At 36.9% G+C, this 12635-nt stretch overlaps 1 protein-coding gene across 8 annotated transcripts in view; it reads right to left on the reverse strand.

Annotated features, from left to right (window-relative positions):
- ACSL3 (acyl-CoA synthetase long chain family member 3) overlaps positions 1-9848 on the reverse strand; it is a 34829-nt gene extending 24981 nt beyond the window's left edge. For 6 of the 8 annotated variants that reach the window (XR_004841219.1, XR_004841220.1, XM_009649130.2 and 3 more), the window contains exons 1-2: positions 9750-9848; positions 5937-6346 (exon numbers count right to left, since the gene is read on the reverse strand). Coding sequence is in view for 6 of the 8 variants with exons in the window: in XM_009649130.2 (XP_009647425.1) it covers positions 5937-6287 (351 nt within the window). In the remaining 2 variants the exon portion in view is untranslated. Of the gene's footprint in view, positions 1-5936; positions 6347-7979; positions 8016-8321; positions 8408-9749 lie in introns of all 8 variants that reach the window. The other 2 variants (XM_035888848.1, XM_035888849.1) reach the window with 2 other exon arrangements.
- Positions 9849-12635: the final 2787 nt, after the last annotated feature.

Here is a 12635-nt window from a genome sequence, read left to right on the forward strand (position 1 = left end):
AAATTTTTTAGTTTTTTTAAAAGGGTGTGTTATTTTAAAAAAAAAAAAAAAAAAAAAAAAAAAAAAAAAAAGTGACAGGCACTAGCTAGTACAATACATACTCTGTATTTGCTTTCTTGGATATTTGGGCTATGACTCTCCTATACAAATAGGATACTTAGGTATTTGTTCGTATAAAAAAACCAAAAAAACAGGGAAATTGAAATCCAGAAAGCTGTATATCCATGGGTCCTCAATCACAAATTGTGAAATCCTCCTCCCTTTGTTTGTTCTGAAACAAATGTTGGGGGAAGAGGACTAATCTTTTTGCTCTTTTTTTACTGCTAAAAAAAAGTAGGACAGCAAATCTCAGTACTGAAAAGTCATTTGGAAAAAGTTAAGCAATCTCACTTTTCTTCCATATGGGAAAGCTGGTGCACAGTAAAATTGGATCTGAATTTACAGTTTATTCCATCATAGATTTGTGTGTGTGCGCTTGCACCTTTAGAGTACTATTTTCTCACTGACAGGTTATTTCTTTGACAACATCCTAGAAATTTTCATATACAGATACAGTAAAAAGAAGATGTTCTGCACTGAAAAACCAGACTCTAATTATTATACCTTACCTGTTTGGTTAATACAAGCACTTTGACAATTTTGAAAACTGATTTTTATTTCAAGTACCTTGGACGTTTCCTTTGGCTACACAGCATTAGTAATAAACGCAAGCCAGTGATTAAAAAAAAAAAAAAAGGCCAGAAAAGCAAAAGTCTCCTTCCTCCCTCCACTGTTTTCCAGATTTCATTTATCAACTTTAAATTTCAAACTTGCGGGCTGTAAAATCTAACAACTTCTTGGCATGTAACTACATTTCTAATGAGTCTGTATTTTCCACATTCACTTCCTCAATAAAATTAATTTGAAAAATCTCTCTCATACTCTAAGAGAAATAAAACCTAATAGATTTCTTTCATCAAAACACTTTTTCAAACTGTTCAAGTTTGCTATTGGGTGACCAAGTTGTACCTACTACAGCCTTGCTGAATATTGCTCATTAACCTACTTGTTTAGCAGGACAAACCTTTCTTAACTCAGGACAGGTATACAGGCTTCGAAATTTCACAAACATTTTAATGGGAAAACATCATTTAACAAAATCAAAAAAACAATACTTGCCAACAATAGCAATACTTAGCAATTTCACCAGCAAATAAGCCTCTCTTACACAAATATCTGTTCAGGTTTTCCTGTTTTGTTTACAGGAACTCAGCTTCATTGGCAAACGGGCTGTTACAGAGCCAAAAGCCTTACCAGAGAAGAAGGATCACACTGAATTTCTCTGCCATAACCGGCACGGGGATGACAGCTGAATTGCTGCCCGAGCACACGGGCAGTGCTGCAGGGAGAGGGCTGACACGCTACCTGCACTCACAGGTACGGCCCCCGGGGAGAAGGGCCTGGGAGTTCCTTTCCGTTCCAACACACCAAGATATTTCTGGTGTGGAAAACTTTTACTGTTTCCGAAGAAAATACTGCACCTCTTCCTGTCCCTCCAAATTTCAGTAATTTGGAATTTTCATTCCAATTTGGGACATTTTTCCCCCCAAACATAGTATTTTTGGCAGACTTGGAAATTCTTGACAAGCTCATCAGTTGAACACAATTTACAGAAATGAATCGAGCAACGCCCTTTCCACCATTATACTCTACCTAGAGCGTGGCCTCAGGGATGCTGCTCTCAAATAACTAGGCCAAGAAATAACAAGCAGCTTCTTGTTACTGTTTCTGCTAAGTTTACCAATCCATAAATGAACAGGGTTTGGTAATTCCCACCATTCACCTCGTAACTCACTAAAGTTGACATAATAAATCATTAAAGGGTCAAAAAAGGATCTTTTCAGAATAATACTTGTGATTCTGATTTTTTTCCCTTTTTTTATTCCCTTAATTTATCCTCATTGCTTAAACAAGTTTGATATGAAGTAGTGAAAGAAGGCCTTATTGGTGCTTTCCTTTAAGAGGTTAGAAAACCCACAGAAAGGAAGTATAGCACTGCTATAGTTAGTTTTCTATATAGAGAAATATAGGTAAGACCTTTTTCAATGCAGCTGTTTTACTTTTCCTACTTCCTTTCATATACTTATAATCCTATGTTCCCCTCCTCCCTATGCCCAGAATTTCATCTCTATTCCCTCCCTATGACATCCTAATGTACTGCCCCTGTCCGTACGTGCCTGTCCTCTGCATTGCCCTATACGCTTCTTTTGCGGGACACAGAGCAGGTCATGGTTTCTCTCATCCTTCCTTATGTTTGAATCTGTCTCCAAATGCATGCCCTTTCTTGGCCCTTCCATCAGTAGCTTTCACTAATATTTTCCAACGTACGGTTTCTACTGTAAACAGCTGTTAAGACTGATGTTAAGTGCTATGATCTTTTAAACGTTCACACACATTTAATTTTGCAACTTTCAGAACTTATTTCTGCTAGGTAACTATTTACACATGTAAAGAAACTAACTATCCAAGAGTTGCAATATAAGGGCCCAAGAGGTCAAGATAATTGAGAATTGATTAAACAGATGAATACCAAGCACTAAATCAGAAGAGACAGCACCTCTGAATGTTTACTTTGAAATACTACATTTAATAGAAAAACACTGCCCTCTAGTGCACCAGCTTTTAAACATACTTAAATTGCAAGTTATTCAAAATATTTTAATGCATTGGAAAATATTATTAAACAGTAGTCTATTAATTTGGAAAGCCAGCAATGTATAGAGACTAAACACTTGCTGCATGGTGAACATTTCTTTAATCTGGATTTTAGGGCAGCTACATTCAAATTTTTAGTGTGAAGGTGCCATAAAGTGTTCTCAAAAAAGCTGCAGGCACATGTAGAGTCATTAAACTACCTGACCTCAGTTACCTTTCAAGGTCTTCCTAAAAGTAGCTTGTAAGGCTTGAAGAACCTTGTCTACAATTTGGAAACCAGTGACCACAAATTAAATACATTTCCTTGTAGAAAATATATTAAAAGTGATACAAAGGAGGTTATTTGAAATGTCCTTTCTTGGCCTTTCACATGAAAACATGGATTGCAGCTGAACACTTTTGAAAAACCCCACCCTAAAATATTATTTACATAGCGCCCTATGTTTTTCAACATAAGCTACTGTTACTGCTCAATGACTTGACATGGCAAGATCCTTCCTGCAACCTCACAGTAAGTTTCAGTATCAGCTATAATGATTGAGGTTGTGAACTCCCAAGAGCTTGCCCATGTCCTTACTGTTTCACGTAAGTCTCACAGGCTTTAGATGCATCACTTTCCCCTACCTAAATCGTCTTTACTTTTCCCCATTATGTCTTATTTATTATATTTCCATTAATTCTGTTCTTGGTTACAAACTCTTTTAAAAAAAAGAGAACAAACCACCCCCAAAACAAACAGCCAGCCCACCTCCAGAAAACCAAGAAAAGAACACATGCACAAACAAAGCAAACACCTGTAACTAAGATGACATAAAATAATCAACTAGCAGAATAAAGTTCATCTTTTAGGCATCATGAAATTTAAGCTCTAATTATTTTTCCAATTAATTACATCTTAATCTCTGAAGTATTTTCAACACTACTTTATCCTGACTTCAATACATATTTGATGAAATTAATATTAGGTATGCTCTCCAATCCATGCACTAAAGGACACTACAGAAAGGAACAGAAAAACTAACTACATATGAAATATTATAAAATAAATAAATATTTTGAACAATATAATGTCATAAAAATTCAAGAAATTAAAGATTATCTGGGATATCACTATTCTCAGAACGAATCAGTAGTACCCAATCTTAAAGATGTTAAATATCTAGCTGTAAATAATTTTAGCTAGAAGAGCTAGAAGTGGAGCACGCTTAGTTCTCCTAAGAATCAGAAGCTTAATATTTTACTTTTGAGATATATATTTACCCCTTTAATGAATCATTAATTAGGCTAACCTAGCCCACTGCAATTTGCAGAGACATCTTCCAACAGGCAATGCAATTCAGTATGCAGACCCATGATCTACTTTCAGATCTGCCCCTGACTTACAGATGACCTCAGAAAAATGCATCAATCATTCCCACCACCGTGTTCAATTTATGAAAGGGAAAAAATACTTAACAAGTTTTGCAACTCCTGTAAGGTACAGAAATTACATATGTTATATTTAAGAAATAAAATTGACGTGCCTTTTCAAAAAATAAACCTCAACAAGTTGCCTTTACTAAAGGGAATGAGGCAATAAAAAGATGCATGTTACAAAAGACAAAAATCAAAGGAAATGAACCCTGACATTTAGGATCAACAAGGTATCTTATCAAATTTTACAATTCTCCTCATTTGCTAGAATAAGTTATGAGCTATTAAGAAACACTGTATTCCTTAACTGGGCGGGAGAGGAAAGTAGATTTACAGGATAATACCTCAACTTGGAACAAAATACCACGAGGGCAAGTATGGCAAATTACCATAATGAACTGTTGTGTCAAGCTTAGACAATATTACCTAACTTAAGTACTTTCTAAGTCTAAATACTTAAAAGCAAGTAATTGAAGTAGGTCAACACCAACATTCTTCAGGTTTCCGATATTCAGAACATTTTGCTTGCATAATGGAGAAGGCTAAAACTCCTAAGTTCTTAAGCCTTACATTACTAATTCTGTTTAAAAAACAGAGCACAGATCACGGGCAGCACAAATTCCAATTCGTGCTCAGAAGCCCATTTTGTAAAACATCAACCTTCTGTTTCTTTATAGGGCAATGAGGCACCAAAACGTGCATGAGGAAAGATTACATGTACCCACTTCTCCCAGCATTTCCTTCATACTGAAAAATTAACTCCATAGCTAGGAGGAAGTTTCAATAACAATTAAAGCTTCTATAAAGACTTTAATAGAACTAAACTTTGCCACTTATTATGCTATTAGCCAAATTCTAATTTGAACATTATACTCCCATATCAAAATTAAAACCAGCAGTATTTAAGGAATCCTTTATTATATGAAGAAATAATATCTTCTGCAGGAAAACTAATCATCACTAAAAACTGTCTTTACAGCATGCAGTTACTAACTTCTAATACAGAAGCACAGACCTTTAACACATATCTGCGTGTATGCATGTACCCTGATAACGGTATCTTGACTGGCTTCTTTAGGCAAAACTGCATTTTTAAATGCCTCTGAACAAATACAAAGCAGTAACTGACAATACAGGCCTGAACTTAAGACTATAAAAAGTTAGTCCCTTGAAACAACAGACTTTTATGTTGAAATTTATATTGAAATTACATCTCACACACACACCACGATTACAGATTAGCAGAGAAGTAGTTTACCTTAAAGGAGAATGAAAGGAAAAAAAAAAAAAAAAACCTCCACCCACCTCTTCCAGTTAAAGTCTGTGCAATCCTTTCCCTCCAAAAAAATTTCATTTAAGCCCTGAATTCACAGGGCAAAAGAGTAATCTTTAAGTTACAATTAAGTTTACTGGAAAGGCACACTTGAGTATATGCATCTAGTAATTTTTCTGTATTTATCTGATTCTAGTTCAGAGTAATACAGAGAGACCTTCTTTTTTTTGTCACCTAAAAGGAAAACTTTAAAGCCAGTTACATCATCAGCTAAATATTAAAAACAAATACCTAGACCACATTTGCATTTTTTCCTTGGCTGAAACCATAAAAAAGGATATCTACTCAAAAATGCAAAAAGAATGTTTAGATTTGATTTAAACACTGAATAATAAATGGTTGGGAATTAGATAATTTAACTCTTTTCACGACTACTTAGATTAAGTAGAGAAACTTATTTTTCTTGCCTGATTTGCTTTACTGGACTAGAACTGTTGCAAAAGAAAGTAAACACACTTGGAAAAAATTCTTGAAGGCAGACTGCAAAAAGACTTACCTTTTTAAAAACTTTTCCTGATGGCTGGATTTCATCTTCCTCTTTTAGGATTTCACGTGTTCCCAAGAGTTTTTTGTCCTTAAATTTAGTTTTAGCATATTTAAAAACTTTGTCGAGTGTATCACACCCAGGATATAAAACTGAAGCTAAGCAATGTAGACTGTTAACAGACCTGTACGCACCCCCAGGCTTGTTATTCACAGGTTTAGCTTTAACCTGCTTGGCTTTTGCTATAGCCTGCCTTGATCCTGAAAGTATGTACCACGGAATGTATGTTACAAAGGAGTACACAAAGATTATAAAGTTTATAAACTGCAGAAGAACAGGGTTGATGTTATGCTTCAATTTCATTTTGGCTGCTTACAAAGGTTACAAGAAGAGTTCAGAAACAGACAGGGATCCAGAAGGATCTGAAACGAGAAAAGAAAATGTTAGTGGTAAACTCTGCAGCTGTTGGCAAGGGCTTTCAAACATATTTTCAAATATTTGCAAACATATTATTGCAATCCATATGAAAGTAGGTCTTTTCTTGCAGAAATTATGCTAGAAGTCTTAACCCCTAACACAAATGAAACAAGACACTGATACATGAGGAAAAAACTTCCATTCCCATTTAACAGAATGCAGTACTTAATATTTTTATTTCTTTGGATACTACACGACATGAACACAGAACCTAAGAAATTCAGGACCTGAGTTTTTAATTAAATGGCATGCAAATGGCATGTACTGATCTGAAAATGTTATGTGATCATGCAGTTAAAAAGATCCTCTCCAACCACAGAGTACCCACATGAGTATCTTCACGAGCAATCTTTATTACCTAAATCATCAATCTCCATGCAAGCCCTAAGAACACAAGCAATGCCACCACTCTGTACATGGGAACCCTGATCACCAAGTCTGTCAAAATGCTTTCCATATATTATACAGACCGGGACACCTACACAAGAGAAGGAAACTGTACCCTTCCTCCATGAAGGCCCTGTATGTGCTGGTTCTTTTATTCCTAGGGACTTACCATCAGTCCTACAATTTCAGCCTCAGCACCACTATGCAACACTTGTTACATAAATAAATATGATAATAAGTTAACTAATATTTGGTAAATACTGGGAAATGGCTTAGAAATTTCCCCAAAACCGTAGCAACAGCATTATGAAGAGGTGTGTAACTTCTTCCAGGGTCCCTAATGATGCCAGAATATTCACTCTGACTTTTTTTAAAGCATCATTTATCACATCTAAAGAACACAATGATGTAACTTTCTAATGTATTCTACTGCAGAGGCAAGAAATTATGCCATCTACCTAAAAGATCAAAAAAAAAAAAAATCAGAGTAATTAAAATCATTATGGAATACAGGGACATTTGTCATAATGGCAGAAGATGAATTTCTGCAGTGGTGAATGAGCTACCAGTAATAAAAAAAAAAAAAAAAAAAAAAAAAAAAAATCAGTGTTTTGCACATAAAAGCAAGATGAACTATAAATACACTTAACTCAGCTAACTTTTCAAACATATTGATACAACTGTATTAGAAGTAATACCATAAATCAAGCAACTAATACTGATGTGTACATAAGATGCACAACTTTGATACTTCTTCCTAATTAAGCAATGCCATATTATTCTTTGCTGATGTTTTATGTTCATTAACTTTTTGAAAACCCTAATGAAAATAAAAATTTTACTTGAAAAAGTAATGTTTAGATCTTATAAGATCCTTCAGTTGTAATGGAAAGAAACTTTGCTTCATGAATCTTAAATTTGTAGGTCCTTTTAGGAACAGATCAATCCAGTATCCTTCATTTGTAGGATAAGATTAATTCCATCTTTCTCTAAACCATACAATTTCTTAAAACTCCAAGCAAAACTATTTCGCCATCAGCTTCTTCCCTAACAAGCTGCTGTAACCTCAACATTAAGACTGCATCGTTACAGGCGTTTTGAAGGAACCAAGCAACATCGAGGCCTATTCTGCAAAGCACCCAGAGCACATGTTCACATAAAGCACAGGAGGTCTTCACAGCAGGGACTTACTGAATCAAGCAGCAGAGGAGGGAAGGGATTTAAAACCTAAAAAAAAAAAAAATAAATTGAAGTGTAGATATTTTAATTTTCAGATCAAAGGCAAAAAGTGGTGACAAATTAAAAAAAAAATCTTAAATAGGCTAAAGGGCAAATTAAGTAATCATTTGAAGAGACTTATGTTCTTAGGCTGTCACTGAAGGATACTTAATGGAAATAATTGTGTACCAGCCAATAAGCTACTGCAGACCAGAAAAACGATGGTGTTGTTGACAGCAGCATAGAACATGGTGCTTTAAAGCTGAATGCAGAGTTCACACAACAAAAGTTTATCCATTTTTCAAAAATTTATACCTTGTGTTATAATTTTGTCTGGCCCAATTCAGGGGGGGAAACACATTTTTTTTTTCTCCTTATAAAGCTGGAGAACTTCTCTGTGCCTACAAAGTAGAAACATAATTTAACCAAACACTGTTACAAGCAAAAATGAAGGCAACTGATTTAATACCTTTTGGAAAATTATTCTCCAAAGAAATTCCCTGTCTGACAAATAACTGAGCCTGTCCAAAAATATTCTCTCTGGGTTTCCTAACTTTCCTTGGTTAGAGAGGCACTGAGCCCTTCTAGAATAGCACCAGCTTCCAATTTGATTTTGCAGTTATCCCAACAGCTTTATTCCTACCTCAGAAGGAGAGAGGAACCTTTCCCACCATTTCTAAAATAACCATGCCAAGGTCTCATGTCAAGCTCTCTCTTCTAGCTTACCTGAAGACTTGCACATAACACCAAACCTGGAAATGTTTACTTTGAATTGTCATTTCACACATGGAAAGGGATGCACTGTTTGCTGTTTAATATTCTGCCCTTAAAAAGTATCACACAGAAAAACCCTTTGAAAGACTTGGTGAAATACTATAGTGAAGCTTTAAAATTTTACTGAAATACAATTTATGGTCGTTATTTCTGGAATAATTAATTCTGGAAGTATTTGACCGCAACAAGAGGGTAAGTAAACTGAAAGTTTTGGGGCAGGGAATGGAAAGCAGAAGACAACAGCATCCCAAGCAGTTTTGCTAAGTATTACTCAGGCTATGACGCTGCAAGAAAGTCCACCACCTTTACAATACCAGAATTTTGTTCTTGGGTAACTCCTGCTTAATCACTGACAAATAAAAACATATAACATGCAAAAATATCTTGAACTTAGTGGTTCAGTGTGCAGATTAGCTGTAAACACTCAGGTTCTTATAGAACATGAATCCATTCTGTTTCAGACAATCCTGTTGGGGTTTTTGAGGAATCGTTGTTCAAACCCTGACTAGTGATGCAGGAAAGGTTGGCAGATTAAATCCTGGAGGAAAGAGCCACTCATTTATGCAGGAATACAGCTTGTAGAAAAACTGTGCAAGCAAGTGTTTCTGCACACACATAGCTGCTCAGTTTATATGCAATTCTGTTTCACAAAGTAGTCACCAAATGGGAAAGGGTAAGACCACAAGTAAAAAGTTATACACTTTTTTCAACAGCAAAGAGAAGCAGCAACCAGCACACTCATTCATGAGTCTGGAGAAGTAAACCGGCAGTTCAGGACTGATCCTGCTTAATACAAAATCAGTGATTTGGCCTGATATACTACTTATACTAATACCGTTACACCCTTTAGTTTTAGAAGAAAACTTTTGTTACATGAGAAACAAAATCCTTAAAGGAACGTGTTTACTAACTGACCTGCTTATAATAATTACACTACAATAAAAGCATGAATTAACAAGAAAAAGAAACCTTATGCAACTTCTCATCGTGGCAGGTACAGGTACAACAGCCGACACAAGATGTTTCCGTCTCAGTTTACTCAACAGGAGCTGTCACAGGCAACTGCATAAAATCTAAAAATGGAAAATCCCCATTAAATATGGCAATTATAAAACACATCATATGTTCTTCCTCTTGTCTTGTTTATATAAATAACTAACTAAAACCTTTTACTCATCTAATACTGCACTGTATCACCTCAGAGATTCTAGACCCACTATGCCCAAATTAGAATAAAGCCAACTGTAACACACAACATAGTCGTGGTTTGTACTCAAGTCCAGCCACCTTGATCATACTGGAAGAGCATTAGTTAAATTCGGTATCTCATGCTGCTTGCCTCCCTGACAAACTCTTAACTACCCAGTGTCTTTCAGTGTAACACAGTTTCTACCATTTGGGGTGGAAAAAATGCACCTATCTTTGTATATCTACGTATGCAGAGAATGCATTTCAGCCCGAGTCATAAATATTCCTGGGCACTTTATAAAAAGACTACATAAAATAGTAATCATCACATTTATTGACTTTGCTCTACTACACATCAAGGTTTTATTTATTGCTCTTTGCAGAAAGAAGTCTTACTTAAAAACCCGTGCCAGCAATTCACATTTAAAATACACAGCCAATGTAAACATTCGTACCTATTACCTGTCTGCAAACATTATTTACACTTCTGTTCAGTTCTTATGCAGATAATCTTCCCCAGAAAACCGTTTCAGTGGATTGACTATTTGCTGCTTCAGGTAAGTACCCAGGGTGCTCACTGCCCCATTTCTCGACATGATTTCACACATACTAATTAAACAAAAGCAAACTCAAACCCAGACATTCCAAGATACCCTTGCAAAAAACCATTTCCACCAACAATTTATAGTTGCAGGAACACATTAGATTTCTCTTGTCAGCGAATCTTGCAAAAAGAAACAACATTCACAGGAAGGATAAAAAGTTTTTTTACAGTGCTAGGCTTTATTGGGCAAAATAACCGAGGATCCTCATATTGCCTGACATCTTCTTTATAAAAACTAACAATAAGTTACTTAAAAATAAGTTAAATATAATAGTAAGTTAAAATAAGTACTCAATATAACAAAGCCTATAATATAAAATTTTAACTGTATCAGAAATTAGCATCTACTAGTTTACATCTGGACTTAAAAAGCAACATTAACATTAGTAAGGAAGCAGGTTTCTTACTACATCTGGAATTCTCTATTAGAGTTGCCAGAGAAAACATTTCTTTGCTAGCACTCAGCAGGTGAGCTTTTCTTTTACAAAAGAGATCTAAGAGAAACAAATTACTATTATTCATTTATAAATACTCATATACTCATCTATATGAAAGTAGAAAACCAAATGCACACAGAAGCAACAGCCTATGCTTCACAAGACAACTCCTCAGTGTGAAATGAGGTAGAGCCTGAGGTAATGAATGGTGCTGAGGAGAAAATCCTAAATGTATAGATAGCCATCTAAGCAGAAGGTCTGTTTTGCAATACGGATTTAAGACATAAGTTACATCTGAAAACAGATGTTCCTCACAGCTACAGCAGAAGTGTTTCCACACATTTACTGAAATGGAGAGGATGGAAATCCCAACAAGCCCTGGAGAATGGTGGAAATTATGCTTTGGTGCTCAGGGAAGAGTTGGTACTCAGCACGTTTGCCTGAATTTGAAGCGATGGCAGAGCGAGCGCAAGGACTCACCTCAGCTTTGCCCCCAACCCGCCCCCGCTGCATCCCACACCAGCCTCTCCTCCCTACCACCTCCTGCCCCAGAACTGCTCGTGGGACCTGTATCACTCCCCTGTGTCCCTCCAAGCCATCCTGGTGGTCCCCTCTCTCCCAAGCCCAGTGCTTTCCACACAAGCGCAAACGCTGTCCTTGTCCACTGCTTGCTTATTTTCCAGCCTCTCCACCTCTCCATGATACCTTTCCCCAGGCTGGTGCCTGGGTCTCAGCATCACTGCTAGAGCAAGCAAGACCTTCCACACACCTCTTGAACATCCACAAGGCTCTTCACCAGGCAGACCTGAAACCCTGTTCCAAAATGGACTGCCTCCATGGAGTCAAGTCAGGAACAGATCCACAGCTCTGTCCAAAAGACACCTGCTTGCAACAAGGAGGAAAAAAATGCCCAGTGCACCAACCCTTCCATTACCACCACCCACTGGAAACAAACCTAGCAGCAGTACCTTCCTCAACAGCTCTACCTGACCATGCAGGGCTTGTGACAGTTATTAAAAAGCCTTTGGTAAAGAAATATCTAGGAGAACAGGACTGCACGGCTGTAACAGCCCGACCTACACTTGCCTAGAGGTTTCCATGAAACTTCTTCAAGCAGGCAAACCCAGAACAAACTTAGTTCCTGCATAATCTCCAGTCCTTAATTTCTCACTCCAAGGCCTGAACAAGAGATAGATGCCTCTTCCCGGACTTTGCCCTCCTTGCTGCTACACATGTTGTGAACTGCTAGTAGCTTGCACAGAAAGAAATATAAGGGGATACCAAAATTACTACCAATTACAGCTTTTGTCTCAAAAGGATGCAGATTTTCTAGACCTGGGGAGAATAACTACTCTCTGTATGCACATCTAGGGTAATTTTTAACTACCTTGCTCAGATTGCCCTGGAGCCTCCAGGTGTGACCCACCTCTCACACAACCCCGGGTCAATACTCAGGATCTTTAAATGCTCCCAGTTGCTCTGCTGGGGATCGAACACAGACATGTAGATTCCCGGAGCCACCTAAAGCACTCCTGCCCCTGCTCACCCAACTCGCCCCCAGGGAGGCTTCAGCATAAGCAAATCCACAACTGAACTCCAGTCCTGATGACCACACATGCATTTCTG

The sequence above is a fragment of the Egretta garzetta genome, unplaced genomic scaffold (genome assembly GCF_000687185.1).
Source record: "Egretta garzetta isolate BGI_Z169 unplaced genomic scaffold, ASM68718v1 scaffold161, whole genome shotgun sequence".
Lineage (NCBI taxonomy): Eukaryota > Metazoa > Chordata > Aves > Pelecaniformes > Ardeidae > Egretta > Egretta garzetta.